Source organism: Diadema antillarum, unplaced genomic scaffold, assembly GCF_040938485.1.
Source record: "Diadema antillarum isolate AM-2024a unplaced genomic scaffold, OU_Dant_1.0 seq00000149_RagTag, whole genome shotgun sequence".
In the NCBI taxonomy this organism is placed as follows: Eukaryota; Metazoa; Echinodermata; class Echinoidea; order Diadematoida; family Diadematidae; genus Diadema; species Diadema antillarum.
In genome coordinates this window covers 160,061-182,911 of record NW_027271222.1, presented here as the reverse complement: position 1 = coordinate 182,911, position 22,851 = coordinate 160,061, and the positions used below count along the sequence as shown (strand labels likewise).

Here is a 22,851-nt window from a genome sequence, read left to right as displayed (position 1 = left end):
ACCTCATGTAAAGAGCAGTCTGGGAAAAATGCCAGTACAATACTAATGGAAGTACCTCGGACATACTTTTCTTATTTTGAAAGCAAACAAAGAAGTATGAAGATGACAAATGAAATTGGCTTTGTCTCCATTTTGGATTCTCAATGAATAGTTGTATTGCTGTCAAATACTTTCTCTGTTCTAATAATCTCTCATGCCCTTGTCTGTTTTGGAGGGGGTGGAATCTGAATATACAATTGTAATGTCACATTCCTGTTTAAATTATCTGTATCACTAAAAAAGCAGTCTTTCAAAAAAGTTCACAAGATTGTGTTAATGATATATAAGCTGGCGATTTCAGTTTGACAGTCTGTAAAGAGACATGTTTTTTCTGCATATTTTGCTAATGTAGCAAATATCATAGAGTTGTTTGAAGGGGTTGAGAGCTTATACCAAGATGAAAAGGTCCAGTCCTCCTAAAGGGCTTCAAAAACAACAGTTACATATTATTTTCATTCAAGTTATTTTTTACATAGCCATCAAGGAAGAAACTGAATAGTCATTTGCCCTCCCCGTCCCCGTGCCCTCCCACCAACAGGGCTGTGTGTGAAAGATGTTCTTACTGGCTGGCTGAAGGCACATCCAACCCTAGTGCAAGCCCCCAGGGTATAGGTGTAGTGCTGGTAGGGCTGGATGCCTGTGCTGTCACTGTGGGTTGTGTCTGTTCCACGGTAGATCTCAATATCTCCTCGGGTCAAGGTGTATGTCACAATTATCCCTTTTCATGAGAGAAAGGAACATGCCAAATCAGCTTTATGGAGATTCTGAACATGCTTTCAACAATAATGGTATTTGGCAAGAAATCTTGAATGTGACCAACTACACAATGATGATCACTGAACTCTCCAGAGAGAAAAAAGTTCATCACACAAACTGAGAAAATTCTTGATAAAAGTAGTACACAGAAAACAGTTCAGCAATTCTTCACAGTTCCTACTAAATCACATTATACTAAAAGTCATGGAATGGTAATATGTATAAACAGGATGGAAAGTTTCAATTCAACTGCTTGAAAGAGTTGTTGCAATATGAAGTGAGACAAAAATACTTTATGACACCAATTCACTGAGTTCATTCATTACTTTCTTGACAGATAAAGTGACCTCCACAGAGAGCAGAAAGCATGTGGCTTCAAGTGCTTTGGATTGCAGCTAGACTGGTGCCTTACCATTGGGCTGTAGTGGAGGCTCCCAAGTCAGCTCTATGGTGTCCAGTACACCCATAGCCACTGACCAGACAGGGGTACGCACCCCAGCTGGTATGTCCTCGTCAGTGGTGGCATTTGAAAGACCACTGTTGGAACTGCCTGCAGCGTTGAAAGCTGATACCAGGTACTCGTAGCGGGTGTATGGTGACAAGCCTTGATCTGTGGGGTAGGGATGAGAATTTAATGATTGATTCAGTAATCATTCACAGACCATTTTCACTGGTGCCATCTGATGGTCAACACCCAATTTGCTCATGGTGTCAAAACTGTGGAATGCAGTCCAAGTGAATGATGAGGAATTTGAATATGCATTAGAATTAAAGCTAATTAAAGTTTGTCAACTGTTCTAACTATGCACAGGTGAAGATCATCTCCACCTGCACGAAACTACAATCTTTCTCAGAAGGCACTATTAAAGTGCTGTATATCAACATTTGGCTCCATGAGGAAAAAAATAACAACAAATCTCATTCTATCTTTCGATGTCTTCAGAAGTATGAAATGCAAGCCTTTTGGAGAAAAAAAGTAGAAACATAGCAAGGATTTGAGATGACCAGCAACAAAAATATTATCACTGTAGTAATTCCTTTGTATCACACTGAAAATTTAGGATTTATCAAAGTTTGTTAAAATATATTCAAGCAAGTGCAGGCACATTCTACATACAAACAGAAATTTATTAATCAGCATGGGATACATCTGTACCAGTCCTGAGCTCCAAATCTACCTGGGTACAAACAATAATGCAGACCAATCATGTATTTGCGAAGCATAAACTGTACACTCTTTGGCGAGCACTCACCAAGGTATGTGTACACATTTGGTCCTGATGTGTGCAGAGAGACCAGGGCTGATGGACAGAGGACCTCACCACTGCCCGTTGGCCCCGCCCCTCCTGGAGTGGTCACAACATACATGGAATCCACCGAGTGACAAGTGTGGGTGTTGGTATCAAAGTCACATCTGATTGACAAAACAGAGAGGTGGCGGTTGATAGTTAATAATAGGCTGAACCATTATATCATGTATTAAATATATGAGGTTATTTCTACCACAATATCACCATCAGCATCATAATAATCAAATCACTTGCAACTTTTAATCTTTGATGAACATAAATTGCAAAAACCAGTAATTGATGTATTGAAACTATCATTCATTCATTAGAATTCTTAAAATCTTTATCCTCGCTACCATATTATTGTTGTCATCTTAATCACAATCATCTCTACTTTCATCTTGGTGGTCATCTGACCATCAGGGTTTCACAAAAGGGTTCAAATTCAAAACTTCAGTTCATGGGTAGATTGAGAAACTGTAATCTGTGATGCCCCAAGAAATCAGCTGGGAATGAAAGGATTAACAAAAGGACTATAAAAATATAAGCATTAACAACACTGGTGATTAATCTGTATTGGGCCACCACTGTCCTCCTGAACAATTACATTCTTCACCTTAGCATGCAACACAAAGTGGTTGTAGTACTTCTGCATCTATAGCAGGGGATCATTAAAGTCATACAGGTAATTAACAAATGCTAAATGACTTTGGCAATGCCTAACCTGTCACAGTATGCTGACACTGCTAAACTGATTGGGCAGACCGTCCCTATCCCACAATTGCCCTGTGCTGCAGAGCTGCGATCTGCACACACTCTAGAACCAGGGTTGTAGCCAACTGTGTTGCAGCAGGCCTGTGAGGGTGCTATTCGCTGTGCACCACAGCACTGGTCATTGGCTGTTTGCTTGGCACTGGGCGACTCATAGAGGTAAGTCTGAAAGAATGGGGAAAATATGAAAAGATCACTTAAAATGTATGTATTACCATTCTTTTCTTCCAGCTGATCAAATCATGATAAGAGTACAATATCATATCACTAAAGTAAAATAAACAAAAGCCTACGTTTTCATGATTACACCATTTCCAAAGAGGAAGCAACACAATTAATAAATACCTGTATACACAGTCAGAGGAATAGTAACACACATATATTTAATGTACATTTCACGAAATACAAAGTTATCCTAAATTGGCCAGGAAATAGAAAGCAAACAAGATTTTAGAAAAAGTGAGAGAATGCATAAAATACAATGGATAATTTCAAGGTTTCTCCAACAGCTATAAATAAATTCCAACTTAGACCAACTAACCTCTGCAACTCCACTTTCACTGGTGCAACACAGCGCTATTGAAGAGTTGACATATTCTGTCCCACAGCAGACATTGCCCCCTAGAGCATCATAAGCCAGGCCTAAGTCTCCCTCTGAACAGCAAATCTGAGCAGCGGGAACTATTCTGTCTCCGCAGCACTGGCCATTCATGGCATCAGCAAATTGACCTGCATGAGACAAAAATGAGGGAAAAGTCAGCAAACAAATGAAGCAAAAGGCACAGGTATCTCACATTTTAGCACTAATGAAAAGGATGACGAATAACATGTTACACAATTCGCTGCTATCAAGACAGTTGGTCTACAGCCAGACAAATTTGCAAACTTGTTTGAACTCCCAAAGGAAACAATACATCATAGGGAAATATTTTGAAGGTATGATGAGGGTACATGGAAAAACTATCGTCTACCTGTCTCCCACAAGTTAATGAATAAATTGACTACAATGCTTACATGCTTCGTAACTGGAGGGACATACAAGTTTACATTATTACCCTTTACAACCTAGGAATGTGTAAGACTGCATGAAATTAATGTGAATTATACCCTGACTCTAGACTCTAGCCATGAAATATTGCACTGTTAAATTCTTATATTGTCTAAGACAGAACAAGGAGTTCTTTCCCATACAAACTGATAAGCATGCAAAAATGTTTCATTTCTTCAGTTCAAATCATAAGAATAAGTTGTTTCCATTTCAGTTCCAGGTAAATTTGAACAGCATTTACCTACACGTATTCTACAGAAAACTGCACAGTTACTAAATGTTACAGATGTGAGTGAGAGCTGATAATGAAATGAATCTACATAAAGTGCAGAAAGACAAACAAAAATCTTGACTTAAAAATGGGAAAAAGAAGAAGTTATGTATGCAAATGAACATATTATTAAAACTGAAAGAGCTTCAAATAAAATGTAACACTCAGTTTACATGAAATATTACTCATAAATAATGGTACAATGTGCTGCCACCTAAATGTAATAATGCACAAACACAAACAGCACAGATTTACACTGACAGCCACCACAGATGAGAAGGGAGAGACAACAATAATATAATAATGACAGTGAAACAGGGCAGACAGCCCATGACCCTGAGATAAACACTACAGATGAAGAAAAAGCTGAGAACAGGGCAGGAACTTTGCAGAGTTTGAATTCAACATATTGAAGTGAGTTAATTGCAAATCATCACATTGAATGAGTATTTGTGCTTTTCTAAATCCAGAAACTGGACACAGTTGTTTAAAAAACAAAACAAAACACTGTTTTTGCCAGTAAACCATGACTCTGGTGACTTCTCAAGACAGGCTGGCCTCTACAGATGTACTGGCAAGTCTCACTTTCAAGCAGTGGTGCAAGGACAGTCTGTGAAAGGCAAATCAGAATCTCCCTGAGAAGTCACCAGAAGAAGCCAACTGACATAACATCGCTACCAAACAAATAAGTGAGTCCAGTATTGGCATTTAAAAAGCACAAATAATTTAAATTTAACAGTTAGTGCCTTCTGGTTCTCACCTGACAACATACTAATCATGAGACTGACGTGAAAAGACAAGAGAAGTGAGTTTGTTATAAAAAGGACACACCCAAAGATAACCATGTGGAGTGAGGAGGTAGGAGGTATGGCTAGCAACAAGACAGGTGCTCAGAAATGTTGTTAAGTCAAAATGAGAACACTAGCATCATAATCACAACATGAGCTGCCACTGCCTAGGGTGATGTGCATGTATATATGTTTGTAGAATTATTCTGTAAGTAAACATAATAATGATAATAACTGAAAATACATTCACATATTAATACAAAATATGCAAAAGAAAATGTCCTTGATCTTATGGTCATTGACACTGTTGGTATATTTGTTTATAATGTTGCTGTTTGAGTTGGTGGGGATAGCGGTGATGGAAGCTGAAATTTGAGAAGTATTTGGCAGTAAACCCTTTACAATGTAATCTGCTGCAATGACACTCAAAACCTCAGCAACAGCACTAGGAGTATGTGTGCTTTTGAGACTCTGTGCTATCTTTCTGCCCAAAACAGAATATGCATACAATGTATACACACAGCTGTCACATCACTAGCATAGCACCACTAAGAGTAGCACAAGAGCATAGATTCCACCAAGTTTGCACAGATTCACAACATAGATCTCAAACAGCAACATAGGCTGTATTTTACCTTGTACTATGCTCCCTGTGGAGAGATACAATGATTAGAAGAGAAAGGAAATTAAATGTAGTTCGGGAGAAAGACAAAGTGCAGCTACCATGACCCTCAAGTTCGATGGAGAGTGTGTTAGCATGACCCCCAAGTTCTACAAAGAGTGCAAGTATGTGGATTAATGATAATATAAAATGGTAGGATGACCCAGACTGGTGTTAGAGTTGACAGGTTTGGTTGTCATTTCCATTTACCCTCATATGGAAGGAAGACATTCTGGCAGCACAGCCCCTGACTTCTGTCATAAAATTCTCCTGGAAAGTGAAAGGTTATCAGTCAGTTAAGTACACCTATGTACATGTCACTACCCCCAATGTCTACATACAATTGTACATCGATCCTTAAAAACAATCGTAAAACTAACTTTCATTCATGCCTAGGTTGTTGCAAAACATCACAGACTAAACACCCAACAAATAATGACTAAATTTCATGTCAATCATTTTTGTACACAATCCAAATTTTAATTATATACCTTAATCACCCAATGTTTCCATAGAATCACGCAAACATCAGATTATACAAAATCAAGACATTTCTAATGATTTAGAGAAACAAGTCATATCTTTCTACTGAGTGTTGCTACAATCAAATATCTGTCGTGATATATTACAGAGAGTCACACCATATCACAACTGGAATGCATAACACACTGTTAAAAAAATGCTTAGATGATATAAAACAAACCAAAAAGATATATGTGAACTGCATTAAAACATTCCTTCAGGTAAACAGCATACACCAAGAGCTGCAGTGCCTTAAACTTCATTCAAGTAGTTAACAAGAAATGATGCACTTTACATTTACTATCTTTCACTGTATTTTTTACAGTCTTACCAGCACAGCATATTTGAGGTTCACGAGAATCATAGGGCACTCCAGCACAGCATGCATCCCCCGCTCCAATGGCCACACGATTCTCGTCCGGGTCGGGGCAACAGATCTGACCGGGGAGCACTCGCACATACTGGTCATTACAGCACTGGTAGTTGACCACCTGGGTGTGGAACTGACCGCCACAGCAGACAAAGGGTACGGAGGAGTTTGCTGGGGATGGGAGGTAGTTGGTATCACAGCACTGGTAGCCAGGCTGGTAGTCATGCAGAACACCTCCACAGCACTCCTATTGGCAAAGAGGGGGATGGGCAGAATTGCATCATTTGCAATGCAAGGTTTCCCTTATTTACAAATCACCATGGCAACAAGACAGAGAAACCTTCAATGGGATGGACACAATGACTCATTACCCGGCGGATATTGAATGTGTGGTCGTGACATGGCATTTACATTCATGTCAGATACAAAATGGTCTGTTCTGTACTAAAGGATTAACACAAACAACTAACACAAAATTAATGTCAAATAAGATTATAGTTTTCAAAGCCAATTAAATCAACAATGTAAATGATAACTTTGAAGATTGCTATTCCAAAGTCTACATTTCCATCCATTAACACTGGGAGAGCTTGCATAGTCGTAACAACTGTACATCAATGAAACTGCCACTGTCATATTCAATCATTGAAGTTAGCCATTTGCTCTTCAGAATCATGGATTTTATATTCGAGCTTCCACTTGGTAAATCCTATCTCTTTTTTTCCCCAACATTACATGGAAACATTTTAGCATGTTACAGGGATCACTTCTTCATGATGCAGGATTATAACTTCATAACTTCAATGAAAACCAGCAATGAAAGCTGGACTGGCATTTTCTGTGTACAAAGTTGTGTGTGTCTTACCTGTGAACCTGAGTAGCACTGTCCTCCACACACATTCTCTGATCGTCGGCACTCCAAGTAGCCACAGCTGGGCTGCCCTGCCTCAACAGAATCTCTCACTCTGTCACACAAGCATAATATATACTAAGATGACAAACTGGACCATAACAACAAGAAAATTACATCACAAAGACAATACACCTGGGGTGGTATTCTGAAAATCTTCCTAAGTTTCTTCCTAAGTTTCTTCCTAAGTCAGAAACTTAGGAAGTGCCTAGGAAAGACAAAATTGGTTTTCTGAAATTTCTTCCTAGGCACTTCTTAATGCAAATTAAGCCATCCTTATCCCCACCCACGTCCTTTCCTAAGCCAATACGAAATGCCGTATCATAAGGAACTAACCAATGTCTGCCAATGACAATTGCATATTACTGTGACGTAGGGTCAAATACACGAGTGCGCGGCATGTCCCCTTTCTCACGCTCATTTCGCGCATCAAAGTACATGTGTGCGCAATGACTGACAAGCGCGCCTATCACGATGCTTGCAGTTTTCTATTCTTAACAACGTACTTAGGACAGGGGTGGAGCTTTCCGAAATATTTTCCTAAAATTCTTTCCTAAGTGCATTCTAGAATACCAACTTCTTCCTAAGTCAGAAATTTGCATATTCCCGCCCCCTTCCTAAGTTTCTTCCTAAGTCTACTTAGGAAGAAACTTAGGAAGATTTTCAGAATACCACTTAGGAAAAAATCCTGACTTAGGAAGAAATTTCTTCCTAGGAAGGATTTCAGAATACCACCCCTGGGCCCCATTTCATAAAAGATATTAGGATGGAAAGTCTTGCTAGAATAGCAACTTCATGTAGCAACAGCCAATCAGGAAGCTGGATTCTTGTAGTTACCATGACATTTGCACTCCAGCAAGAGTTGATATCCTAACATATTTCTATGAAATGGGCCCCTGGTATGCCTTAACCCTATAAAGCCCAAGGGGAAAGCACATTGTGCCCACCCCCCCCCCCCCCACCAGATTTTCATTTGCCATTCCTTCGCCCTTTATCCTATTTCAACCAAATTTGGTGACTTTTCCTAAAATCTTATTGCAAACATTTTGATATATAATTTAGCTATATTTGATATTGCTGGTTGCCATGGTAACCATAAACTGACAACCATGTCAGTCAGATTTTGCATCTTTTTTCTGTTCCCAATTTATTTAACAGCATTACAGTGGATGAAATGGGTGTTTCTTGGCTGAAATTTGTTGAAGGAGCAAAATTTGAAGTAATTATGGTCCTGGAAAGTTTTTCTTATTATTTCCTTTGTTTTTACGTGACAAAGGCATAAACCAATAGATATAACAGAGATAATTGACAACAACAATATTTTATAAAGATTGCCCTTCTATTTTGTGTTATTTTGATTCCCTCACCCAAGTTATGCCTCTAATATCATTAGTTTATCATATTATCAATTTGTAATCTTGAAATTCCACTATTATGCAAATATGAAATGTCACAGCTATACATGTACCCATCCCAAACATTTCATCTCTATCCAGGTCTCATACTGTATTATTATGTTGACATGAATAGCACCCCCATGTGTTGACTTTGAGAAATTTCAACCATAACAAATAATAAGATTGCACTTGCTTATCATTTGTGACAAACATGAAAATGATTGGAATATAATAAGACATATATTATGGGGATAAAGAAACTATACAGAAAAATCATGTTTTTAGCATATTTCCTATGTATTTCTTTATATTTTGGAAAATAGCGCCCTCCATGGGTGACCTTGAGAAAATTCAAATGTACGGTCATGTAGAGTATGAGTTACTCTACCCATGCGCCAAATATGACGATGATACATCAAATAATAAAAAGGTTATAAAGGGGGCACAATGTGCCCCCCTTGGGCCTGCGAGGGGTCAAAATAGCTTGGGCTTAATAAGGTTAATCAGAGTCTGACTGACATTGGATAACTGGCAACTGGAGTGTTTCAGATAATACTCCGTTTCATGACCAGGAAGGTATAACAGTGATTTTTAACTGATAATATTATGAATGACTAATTGAGCTGAAAACACTTTACAGCAAGAAACAGAGAGAAGAGAACGGGCAAGGGGAAGAAAGCAGTATTGAAGAGACACAGGGATAAAGAATGTCAACAATTTGAAAGGTCTGTAATATTTTGAAAGATAATATGACAGGTGAGAAGAAAGAGTTATACAAGAGGACTATATCTTCCTGGAAAAGACGCATTTCTACCACAGACAGAGTTATTGAAAAGAAAGAACAATTGCAGTTCTTCAGAGGGCTTATTTGTGTTTTATCCTTTTTCTCGCTTTGGTTGTTGTTGCTGTTACACTTCATGAATAAGACTGAGTGTATACTTGATCTGATTTTATGAACACCAAGTGAAAAAAGAAGGAAGTTGCCCTGGATTTGAACCCATGTCGTCTACTGCTATTCCACATCATCTACTGCTATCCAACTTCACATACTGTTATATCACCTAAACAGAGCTACCAAGTCTCACGCATTCTGCGTGAGACTCAAGCATTTAGGGGCCATCTCACGATCTCACGCATGACACCCATTTTTCTCATGCATCGGGCGAAGTCTGCAACTTGGGCCTATATAATAATGAGCATAGCTCAAAAGATTAAAATGATAGTTGCAATTGAAGGTATATTTCCCTTTTGTCTTTCAAAATAAGTAAAAAATAGTCACTTAAGTATGCACCTGATCGCACCATTAAGAGCTAATATTGAAAAAGCTCCCTACCGTGGGAGGCCACAGCACAGGGGGGGGGAAACCCCTCCCACACTCTCGCTCGCGTGCACATTCACATGCCACGATGCCGAGTCATGAAAATCTCACTCATAAATTTTTTTTGAACTTGGCATCCCTGCCTAAAGAAGAAGGTGATGTGGGTTGAAAGTCAAGGGTAGTCACTTATTTTTCCTTGGTGTTCACAATAGAACAGATCGAGAATACAATCTTATTCATGGAGAGTAACAACAAAAAAAGAAACCTCTGTTACAACAATCTCTCTGCAAACACAAATTCTCTTTAATTCCAGCTCTATTAGACACACATACAGTGTATCTAGGCACAAGATGCTGACATATAAGTAACATCATTTACTGCAGAACTGGAAATTTAGTTTTTGAAGCTGGTTAGGATACAAGTGCTGATATGTTGCTTACGTATTGGCACAAGGCTGATACTCGCGTCGCTGCACTTCATAGCCAAGGATGATTCCATTCGGAGAAGCAGGAATGGCCCAGGAGATCTCCATGGCTCTGGGACCAAGCACTCGTAGATTGGGGGCAGACACGCCCGCCGGAGGAATTTCGAGTGTGGTTGCAACCGTGGCATTACTGAGCAAACAGGCATACACAGTGCATACCTCAACCTGGATAGGGGACAAAGAAAGACAATAAATGTAACATAATTTGTTCACACACTCACACACAAAATGTATATCAATATTAGACTTGCACTGCTTCATAAGAACACACACTTTAATACCACACATCATGAATACACATAAATAAATTCACCAACAAAATTGAAGTAAATAAGTATGCACTTACGTAATGAAGAAGTCATCTTTCATTACAGTGAGGAATCCAGGGTTCCATTGCATGAAAATGGGTAATCTGTGATTTTTATTACTAGCATTAACCTATAGTATCTCTCATGATTACTGATTGTACATCACACTGGTCTACATGATAATTCGGTATTACTTTTTCCTTCCCAGGCAAGCTAAGAGTGCATTCTTTTTATTTGGACTCTAAGATCAAGTACAACGATATAATTACTTTCTGCCTATGAATTACATGACACATGTTTAGCCAACTTAAATGGCAATTTGACGATGATGATGCAATAATAACGGTAATGATAATACTGATTCATGATGATAATAATAACAGCAACACCATTTCACACTTAGGAACTGACCTGTATGGAGTAGATGGTGTAAGGAGAGAGATTGGCCAGGATAAAAGATAGCTGAGACTGGTCCACAGTGCCACGGGCCACTCCATCCAGATAGATGTTGTACTGGGTGATGTCTCCATTGGGCTGTGATGGTTCAAGCCACATCACATTCACAGCAGACGGACTGAGTACACTAATGAGTGGGGCTGCAAAACCTTCTGGCGCTGTTGTGAAAGGAAGTGAGGTAACAAAGAAAAGGGTTCTGAGAAACCATACTGATGAGATACTCACTTCTATCATTTCAACACTCGTGGCACTTGTTAAATTTCAGGTCACCATAAATATCACTATCAGCACTTGTTTTACACTTTTTCATGTAGAATTTTCTCTTTTCATGTAAAGATTATCCACTGCTGAATATGGCTCACCCCAAACATTCACTGCTCTCTATTCTTTCCTTCTCTTTCTAACGCGCACACAAAAACAAAATACAACAATGTTAATGACACATACTGTCACAGTCTCAAAAAGTTTTATTTAAATGGAATAATTCCAATAAAAGATGTCTATGCAACATGGACACTGATATGGTAAATCAGATCATCACTGGTACTAGAGTCGCATCAACATGATGAAAAAGACATGTTTATAGAGCAGATGATAATAATCATGAAGAATAGAGTATTCAAAATAACAATATCTCGACATTTGAATTGAAATCATGGAAAATCTGACCTAACTTCACACAAGAAAATAACCATTCAATGTCACTGATAGTACTCAAAAGAGCTTATCAATGATCTTCTTCTCTATGCATGGTTTTGAACAGTGGAGAGTCATTTCTTGTTGGTGCTTTGTCTGTTTTTATTATTCTGCATTCCTAAAAGGGGCAGGGAATTGGGCTGAAGCCCCCAAAGAAAATGTCTTACAATCTGGCATCATTTTCACTTTGTCTCCCTCTACAAATTAAATTTGTTAAGATCGCAACTGCTGATATGTAAAGTTGATCAGCAGTTGCGATCTTAACATATTTAATTTGTATAGGGAGACAAAGTGAAGAAACTCGCACCTGAACCTTCAGCCCTCTGAATAATATCTTTCTTTCAATCTGGCATAATGTTTAGTAAATCTTTCCCATCAGCACATATCAGATTCTCACCTCCGTCCAGGGTCTGTGCCACAGCGGGCTGACTGGTGGCATTGAATGCTCCATTGTTAATGATGAGACGGAATGTATACTCTGTGTTGGGCATCAGGGCTTCAAGCAGTGCCCCTTGCACTCCAGGGTCATAGGTCAAGTCATACTGACCGATGGATGAACTGACCTGGACAAAGTAGTTCACCACTGCACCCTGAAGGTCCATTACAGCTGAAAATAAGAAGTCACAAAATTGTTGAGATTATGGATCAAAGGCAAGAGTATCAGTAATAGTCTTCTTTCAAATAGATTTTCTTTCTTTTTAAAGGAAAAAGAAGCAATGGAGATGAAATGCACACATGCACACACGGTGTGGTGGGATCCAGTTCATCAAAACTGATGTACATAATTATACTGTATAAGCTGTGGAATCCCATTTTCTTTGCTTAATTTTTCACAAGGGTTTAATTTTCATAAATTTTGTTAATTACTGTGGGACTGCGAATTTAACACACATAAACATTGCCATGCACTAGGGTAATAGTGCACTTATGATAGCCACAGCATCAATTTATGAAAACATCTTGCGAAAATGTCTGTGACCTTCTCATTCGCGAAAATATCTGTATGTGAAAGTCAGCGATTGCAAGTGGTGTAAACATAATTCCTCACATTAATGGAAACATTACAGATAGAAAAAGATTCCTTTTACAAATGAGCTGAATTTCCAGTATGAATGATTTTTCTGCAAGACACTGTAGGAAGGGAAGTGGACTCACAAGGTGTAGTCCAGTTCAGCATCACAGAGATATGGTCTACAGCCATAGCTGTGATGCTTCCCACTGCTCGTGGTTGACCAGCTAAGGTCGTGACTTCATCGGAAGGTTCAGAGGTCACAGAGCCGATGCTGTTGTAGGTGGTCACCCGGTAGATGTAGGTTGTAAAAGTTGTGAGGCCATAGTCCTGGAAGTCTGTCGTATCACCCGTGTTGACCAACTCCCAGAAATTCAAGCCTTGGATGGGACCTGGCATGACACAGAACAGCAATAAACACTGTCACTACATCAGACAAGTAGAGTGGCATGGGGGGGGGGGGGGGGGGAGAACAGAAGTGAAGGTGGAGTCTTGGATATGTGTCAGAAACCCTTTCATTTTTACTTGTGAACTAATGAAAGGGTCCTCACTGAAATGTACAGATTACCAGAATGATAATAAATGCCTAATCAAGAAGACTTTTCCTAGGTGTTAGGAGAGTTTGCACATTTTAGTTACACCTACAGTACAAATGTGCTGTATGAGTTGTAAAAATGAAACAAAATTGCATCTTCAATTAGATGCTGAACAGAAAGCAATATGACAGAATGCATTCAAAGTTTAGAGACAATGTGAAATTACAAGATATATATGAGTGTAAAAAATCTAGAGTTACTGGATAAAGACCTAATCAAGTAAATGCTGCACTGCCATATTGCACAGACAGTCACCCACCTGTACTGAGTGGCTGTCGCAGTTTCTGTCTGTGAAGCTCGTAACGAACATTGGGCCCATTGGGCCTCAATGGCGGGGACCAGATGACTGAAATGTAGGTCTGGGTGATTGGATTCCCATAAGGTGGGGATTGGCCGGATGGCAGTGTGGGGTCAGTTTGGACAGGGGTGGGGGTGCTCTGTGAACAGCCTCCAGCTGTACATGCCTCGATGGTCACTGGGAAAGGAAGAAAAGAATTTTGTGTTAGGATGGAAGCATGGCTGTTTATGTTGGCAAACAGCACTAGCACAGACACACACACTCAAAGCACAAATGAAGTTTTTCTCTGTCATATCAAAAGCGGGAAAACTGGGTATTAATGAAAATTCTACGTAAATGTTGCAGGCATAGAACAGTGGTGTACACAATAAGCCATGGTGAAGCAACATCCAAGTATCAAACCTAACTCAGACATCAGACCTAGTATAAGTCCATGCTCTAAGTGAAGCAAATTTTACTGATACATTCGAGAGATAACATATAAGTAGTCTCCATATCAAATAGTTAATTAATGGCTTGACTGAAATTTGTGACATTCTTCTCAAGCAAATATCTCGTTTAAGTTTGTGTGTTTACAGTGTCTCCTGACTGTCTGTCTCACACTTTAGAAAATGTATTGACTGAGCTTGCACAAGAGATAATTAATCAACACATCCACAGACTGGAGAAGCTTTATTCACCAGAGTAATCAGTGAAAGGGATGAGGTTGTAGACTGTGTAGGAAGTGACATTGGTCTGTTCCAGGTAGATCCTTGGATCTGGCATCCTGATTGTGTAGCTCAGGATCTCTCCATTGCTTTGGGTTGGTTCATCCCATGAAACATCCACCGAGTCGGGGCCCAGGACAGTCACCGTTGGGGCACGTACACCGCCAGGAGCTATGGAAGAATTTGAATAGTCATCAGTTTTCTCCAATTAGGCATGATGTAATTACATCACTCTTGACACTTATAGACAATCACAGTACAAACTAATTCTTTGCGGACATTATGCTGTTAGAGTCTAAAGCATGCTGAAGTACATTGTATCATATTTATTGTCCATTTTTATTTACTTGTTATGTGATGATGACTTTCTTTTTAGACCATTTATTCTGTAGGGCTAGCCTTTAGCCAGGGCTCGACACTAACTTTTTTGTTTGGTGGCCCGATGGGGCCACGAAAATCCTCAATTTCAAATTTTTGGTGGCCTGAGAGAAAAATTTGGTGGTCCCGAAAAAAAAACAATAAAAAAAACATTAAAAGTCCTGTTTTTTTTATGAGTCAAATATCTAAGTTTTATCCAGTCATAGGAAGAATTGGAAGTTGGACATACATCTACTCATAAATAAACCTCAACAAACTCGCAAAACTCACTCTCAGGCACTCATTCAGTCCTTTTCATCCATCCTTTAAACAAATATAACTGCTAATTTCTGGCGCAAAAAGTTATGAATTAATTGATGTACTTTTCAAAAAAATTTGGTGGCCCGAGGCGGGCCACCAAATTTGCCCTTTTTTAAAATTTGGTGGCCCGACTTTCAATTTTGGTGGCCGCGGGCCACCGGGCCACCGTTAGTGTCGAGCCCTGCTTTAGCATTGAAAAAAAAAAATAGCTACAGAATGAAAGCTGCTTTGATACTTTTGCTCAATAACATTACTGCATCAGCATGCACTTGTTTGGATCCCCAACATTTGCAGGCGAAATCTTGTCATGGTGTAGCTTAACTGCAGAACTTTTAACATTCTCATTCACGCTTCTTTGGTTTTCAAAAGAAACCTTGTCCATTGAACAAAAATCTTTGAAAATTTTGTTAAATATTTGTGATCTGTTTATTACATTTCACAGTCATAGTAGTACTGATATAATTCAATTTAATTAAAAAAAAGCCTAAGCGTCCTTATGCATTTCAAACAAACGTTCGCCTGATTGGGGTCTTATCTTGGCAAAGGCTACTACATATAAAGAGGAAGTGCATATTGATTAATGCAGTATCATACAAAATATTGGGACTGAACTTTATGTATTTATCTTGTTTGCTTTCACTGAAGGAAAGCCATAAAAAATTCCCTGGCTGACCAATATCACATCATGGTCACTTACGGGCCTCCTTGGTGATCACAGTAGTCCAGGGACCAGCAGAGCTCCCAGCACTGTTTGACACCCTGACCCTGTACTCAAAGGCTGTGAAGGGAGTGATGGAAGGAGACTGGTCCAAGTATGATCTCTGGGCTCCAGCACCTACTGTCATTACCGTGGAGACAGCAGTGAAACCAAGATGGCGGCGCTCCAGCTGGTACGAGATGAGGATGCCGTTAGGAGAGGATGGTGTCCCCCATGAGATGAGCACCGAGGTGGGAGTAGGTGACGAGAGTGTAGGGGCTGGTTGTCCACTTGGTGCTGTGGGGAGAAAAGATGCATTGTCGACATAATCATCAGCCTCTCTAGCACAATGGCTTGATTACTAAGCCTACCTGTGCTTTATTCACAAATTTGCTGATCCACTGGCTTGTTTTAATTGCCAATCAGTACTAAAGAAAACCATCGGTGAACAAGGATTATGCAATCCCCCTATTAAGCCATATTGAATTGTCTTGGCATATCTGAGAGACAGTGGCATTGTCAGCATGACTGGGTTAGTCTGACTTTACATTCATTCAAGTCAAGTTTGGGGGCAGGGGGATTAACAAAATGGCCAATAGGTAACACATCTTGGCCGGGTTAAAACTGAGTGCACAGGGATACACAATGGGTCAGTGTCTATACTTTACAGTGAATATCAATTCACACATAAAGTCTTCACAGACAAACATAGATTGGGTGAAAAAGTCCTGTCAAGACAGAAGTCAGGACATCAAAAAACATATGTTGAAGTTTTTGCAGAACAAAGAATTCTGGTATCTTATTACCTTCAGTATCACATTTGTGCTTAATATTTGAAGAGGCACAGATTTGCCATATGGGGCCATTTCATAAAAGATGCTCACAGTCCTTTCAATTTAAATACTTGCAGTTACCATTAGCAACAACTACAATTCTTGCAACTAATGATTTCCTGGTTGCTGCCAGTAACTGTACATGCATATCATGATTGCAATCCTCTTTAAGAAGTAGGCACCTGGCTGCTCACATCATGTTAATGGTATAGCAAAAACAAGAGAATACTGAGTGATTTACAACTCTGGACAATTTTACAAAGAATTGATATCCTTTCTGTATCATCACAAATGCAGCAATACCCCCTCCCCCCCCCCCCCCCCCCACCTTGCTTTCAACATTACAGTCAGCCTGTGTAAATTTCAGGATTAAATTTCAGAATAAAAAATTTTATCGCCATCACAAAAGGCAAAAGGGAAGACATTTTATTTGAGCATGGTTATTATTGATGTGAAGGCACTCAATGTCTTGGCATGAAGGCAACGGGTTGACAATCCCCTGCTACTTATGCCTATGAAAGGATCAATACTGCTAGTCACTTACCGGCCTGAGGTGTGGTGTATGTGATGGAGTTGGGACTGGTAGAGCAACCAGCTGAATTGCACATTTGGACACGGAACACAAGGTCGCTAAAGGGGATCAGATCATCAGCCCTGTACTGGGTAGCATTGCCGGGCAACTGATGTGGCAAGGAAAACAATCAAAATCTTGATTCACTGGCACATGCACAACCAACGAGATGAAAATTGTCATGTACCTCATAAATAACGTTTAAAAGTGACCATGTTTTGTATTGAGAAATCTGCTGTAATATAGTCATAGTACCAAATTTTAATGATGTCAGAGACAATGTTGACATTGATTAATGTAACACTGCTAATGACTGCAACAAGGTGAATATTATGTAATGCAATGACAGTAATGACAAAAATTTCAACTAAGCTGCTTCTAAATCATTGCAGTGGAAATTTCCCCAAATGAGACCAACAGGACAAACCACAGATATCTTGAAATACATAAAATTCTAACAAATACATCATATATGCATGTTGACAATACTTATGGATGTAGTGCTCCTGTACTTGGTATAAGTAATTAATTATTGGGTAAAAGAATGATGGCAAGCTTGTTTGTAGTGAAACCATCTGGTCAAAAAGACAAATACAAACAACTAAGCTGTAAAAGCTGTAATTTCTTCTGAAAAGGAGAGTACATGGAATAGTGACAATTGAATATAAAGAGAGAATGAAGGAAAAGAGATATATAGAACTGACAAAAGATGTCAAAATGTGAAGCCAAAAATAATGAAGAGAGCATAAGACTTACTGAGACTTTCAAGACATCGTTCTGGAATAAAGCGATTGAAGTGATGACACCATTGGGCCTATCTGGGAATTCCCAGGTGATGGTTGCAGAGTAAGCACTCACGTCCGTTGCCATAGGTGGGTCTATTGGGCCAGGAACTAGAGAAAGATTGCAACACACATGCATAAATATAAGATATATCAAAAAGTCTGACTTGCTTGCTCACTATCACAGCGTCTTTTTTCTCTCCAGTTTTTGCAACTACGTACTCACACAGAGAAGCAAAGGCATAGCTTAATGCAGGGCCGGCGCAGCATTTTCAAAAGTGTGGGGGCCCACTTCTGGGTTTCATGAGCTAACAAGCAAAAAAAAAAAAGCCAAAAAAAGAAAAAAAAATGTCGGCTCGTCTCTTCTCCCCGTCCACTTCCGGGTTTCTTCAGCTGGTCTTCAGATAAAAAACATAACCTTACCTCTGCCATATTTCAAGATCTCCATCTATTTCTATTTTAGTGCCACTTACTTAATTCCGGGTTAAAAAAAAGTGTGGGGGCCCGAGCCCCCACGGCCCCCACGGCTGCGCCGGCCATGATTGCCAAAAAGTAGTAAAAAAAAAAATATGTAGACATTCTAAACATTTCTTCACTGAAGCTATGTGGGAGATCTGAGTGTGAGTGTGTGTATTTAGGCCTATGTGTGTGTGTGCATGCATGTGTGTATGTTCTATTGAGCAGCAGCATTCTTTCACTTAAAATCCCACACACAAAATGAACATGAGGTGAATGGCTAGTGTCTGACTACTATCATCAAAGCAGCACAATTGTTATACTCACCATCCTCTCTGGTGAAAATGGCTGACCACTCACTTTCCGTCTGCCCAGCGGCATTATATGCGATGAGCTTGAATTCATACTCTGTATAGGCCGAGAGGCCTGTAAGTGTATAGCTGGTCACACGTACTGGGTTGGCAAATACACTGCAGAAAAGGGCAAGAAACAAAATGTAATTCAGCTGTGACATCAAAGAGATAGAAGTTTGGCATCAGCCACAGGCAGCTTTGGTGTCTACGACATGCAGCATGTGCATATCAAATGGCTTGAATGAATTTCACCTGACAAGTTTGAAGGATACTTTGTAATGTATGAAAGTTCTATCAATTCCTGATTCATCCATATTTTGTCTTAATGTACGTAACTTGATGTAAGCTATACTCTACCCATGTTCAGGTAAAAATATCATACTTCATATATGCTTCATACTGACTACATCTCTAGCACATTTGTGGGATTGAGCTAAATCATTAAACTGAATATTTCATCCATACATCACCTTTTCACCCAAACTTTGCATGTGTTTTATGACAAAAGATAAAGTGATAACAAACATCACAACTGATGGTGTGGAAACAATATGATGAGAGCAGGGAAGGCCCAGACTCACTCTATCTGGTTGCCAGGTTGAGAGGCAAGCCGGTATCTCAGCTGGAAGGATGCATCACCAGGAGCGTTATTCCTTGCTGGCTCCACCCATGATGCCTGGATGGATGTGGGACCGGTGGCAGTCAATGTTGGAGGGAATACACCGTCAGGACCTTTCAGAGGAACAAAAACAAAGAATAGTTGAGAAAAAGTCACTGTGAGGTCCAGTGAATATCTACATCCTACCTTCAACCATTGTGTGGCTGTAAATAATCACTTAGTCTCTTTAGATTCGTCCCTTTTTTAGCCAGAAAAAAAAAAAGAGCATGAGAGTTGCTAAATCATGATAGGAGGGTGGAAACCTTCGTTTCAGACATAGTATCATGATTGTTTTCCCCCTTTCATATCTTCAATGTAATATACTCACTCATGATGTTTCAACTTGAGTACTATTCTTCCAAGATATGCTCTCTTTGTAATAATGATGTTGAATATAACTTGCCATTTCACGAGTGTTTTTTGTGACATTAAACAATAATCATATAAAGTTATTAAAAAGTGAAGGAAAAGGAGAACTGAATCTACTGAATCTACACAAACTTGATTCTCCTTCCCCCCTCCCAGAAAAAAAAAAAATCAGTAAGATGTAACAGTTTTAACCAAGAACATCAGCATATGAAACTTTACATTATGCAATCTTGGAAACATACTCAGATGTCCACTGTCATTTGCCAAGAGAAGAGGAAACAAAAATTTGTGGAAAACCTGTAGATAGAGTACTATCACATTTCATTCTGAGCTTGGAAAACCACAGCCAACAGCTGAAGAAAGACTTGCAGAAAGCAGTATGGACAAATGTGTGACTTACTTCCTTGTGGCATGGTCACCCTCCTCTCACTGCTGAGAATGCTGCCCTTGCTGTTGTAGGCCCGAACCTGAATGCTGTAAGCCGAGAATGGAATCAAACCTGATATCTCCACTATCTCATTGGCTGTGGTGCCGTTGTGCAGTGCCCTTGTCTCCGTGACGATCTGATAGTTTCTTGCTTCTGAAATGTGAGAGATGAAACATATGCATGATAGAAATGTTCAGACAATCATCTACCTCCTTGAATATACAACATAAAGTGTTGCTAAAATGTATGTTGTGGCTCTGTCCGTTACTGCACAAAGATGGATACTATTAACAGCCCTCCCTCTACAATATCATGTTTAACACAGATTTTGACACTCAATCAACACTGCCTTATCTATGTTATGATTCCTCCAAGCAACACCATCACAAAAGTGACATTTTAAAACCGTGATTAGCGATCCACTGCAGCTTCACCATGATATATGAATGAAAAAATAAAAGGAAACAAAATAAATATATTAACATAATTTTCCCATCAAACTTTAAAATTTAGAGTACTTCAAGATACTTAAAAGGTAACATGGGTTATGAAAAAAATGAATCAAGATTTCAAAATGGCAATATTGCTATATAGCTATATAGCTTTATATTAACCACACATTAAAACAAGAATAGATTACATTAACTAAATTCAATACAACAGACTTCTCTAAGACAACTTGACCTTTACTATACATTACGGAGATCAGAGATTCAAAATGATGATACGTTGTAAGTAGGATCTTCTTTTGGTCCCTACCATCCATGGAACTGATATCGCTACTTAGGCCTCACCTGGGGCTACATAGAAGAGACCAGTGAACAGGACCTCATAGACAAGGAGGCCATTGGGCTGGGCTGGGGACGTCCATGTAGCCCTAACACTGCGTGCACTCATGGTGAAGACTGTCAGATCAATGCTACCCTCGGGCGGGGCCTCTTGGGTGCGGCCAGAGGCCTCAGGACCAAAAGCACACCCTTTGGAGGTACAGGCTTCCACCCGGAAGACATGGAGGCTCCATGGAGAAAGGTTGGAGACGGTGTACTCCATGTCAGTCGAGTTCTGAACCACAATGCCATTTTGCACCAAAGCATAGCTGAGAATAATGCCTGTGTGGTGGAATAGATTGTATGACAGGGGAGAGGCAACCAAAGGTATGTCACACAGTAGAGAGATAAACTGCATTATAACATATCTCACACAGTCCATTTCATTTTATGCCACACACTCATCAGGTTAGGGAAGGGGCACATGTGTGGTACATGGTCTGTACACTCAGAGAAAAAAATACTGTATGTCAACTTTTATATACACTTTAGCAAATGTATTTCTTCATTACTTAGACTCACTTAAAATCAAGATATAAAATATGATATTCAAATGTTCCTGATTACAAAATTCTAGTTGAACAAAGATGATTCAAAGCTTTCTTCTGATTTTAAGAACATAACTGTGACAGTGTGTTCATACTGCCATGATCACAATGGGCATTTCTACAGCATACATACCATTGGGCTGTGATGGCTGTGTCCAAGTGACTACCAGCTCATATGGGCTAGTGGCTGTTATGGTTGGTGCTGGCACCCCATCTGGAATACTTTCTTCAGTCCTGACACTGCTCTGTGTGCTGATTGTGCAACCACCTCCAGTACATGCCTGGAAAGGGGGGGGGGGGGTTGATGGAAGCAATTTCATCATAGTTTACCCAGTACAGGGCACACATTTCTCAAACTATATACATCAATGTTTATATCCTGTGGATATACTTGACAAGATTTTGCTAATGAACCATATTCTGAATTATGCCAAACATAGTATACAAGCTGAAATATGAACCAACATTTTACAACTATAGATACATACATCAGCAAATTACTGCTTTCATACCTGGTGATGATATGTGAATTTTGCTGTCTCACTATCTACAAATAACATTTAATGAATTCTGCCTATTCAACGACATGTATGCTGAAGATCGGATCCTCTGGGTACTCTTACTCATATATTTCTATGCCCTGTGTCTTGTGCCATACTGATGCCCTTAGATATATCTTCATATCCACACACACACGCAAAGCAAGTGCTCTGAAGAACTGTTGTTCATACCTATCCAATCCTGACTTAGACATCAAGGAATATCCACAAAGAAAAAAAAACACTCTGAAGAACTGTTTTTCATTCTTATCAAATCCTGACTTAGACATCCACGAATATCCATGTACTATGCATGTCCACAGAAGTGCTTCATCAAGAGGCTCAGAATAAATATAAATTGTAACTACACTTTTGATGAAACTCACTGAATTCAATCCACAAGTTCTTTGTTCTATTGA

At 39.4% G+C, this 22,851-nt stretch overlaps 1 protein-coding gene across 1 annotated transcript in view; it reads right to left on the bottom strand.

Annotated features, from left to right (window-relative positions):
- The window catches only part of LOC139727737 (usherin-like), an 87,203-nt gene that overhangs the window by 14,735 nt on the left and 49,617 nt on the right, over positions 1–22,851 (bottom strand). The window contains 21 exon segments of the mRNA XM_071638716.1: positions 603–757; positions 1,208–1,405; positions 2,049–2,209; positions 2,809–3,020; positions 3,397–3,584; positions 6,477–6,762; positions 7,381–7,480; positions 10,581–10,789; positions 11,344–11,546; positions 12,482–12,691; positions 13,240–13,485; positions 13,949–14,164; positions 14,668–14,865; positions 16,070–16,366; positions 17,447–17,582; positions 18,230–18,366; positions 19,039–19,181; positions 19,646–19,796; positions 20,492–20,671; positions 21,313–21,627; positions 22,027–22,174. Coding sequence (XP_071494817.1) covers positions 603–757; positions 1,208–1,405; positions 2,049–2,209; positions 2,809–3,020; positions 3,397–3,584; positions 6,477–6,762; positions 7,381–7,480; positions 10,581–10,789; positions 11,344–11,546; positions 12,482–12,691; positions 13,240–13,485; positions 13,949–14,164; positions 14,668–14,865; positions 16,070–16,366; positions 17,447–17,582; positions 18,230–18,366; positions 19,039–19,181; positions 19,646–19,796; positions 20,492–20,671; positions 21,313–21,627; positions 22,027–22,174 — 4,089 coding nt within the window.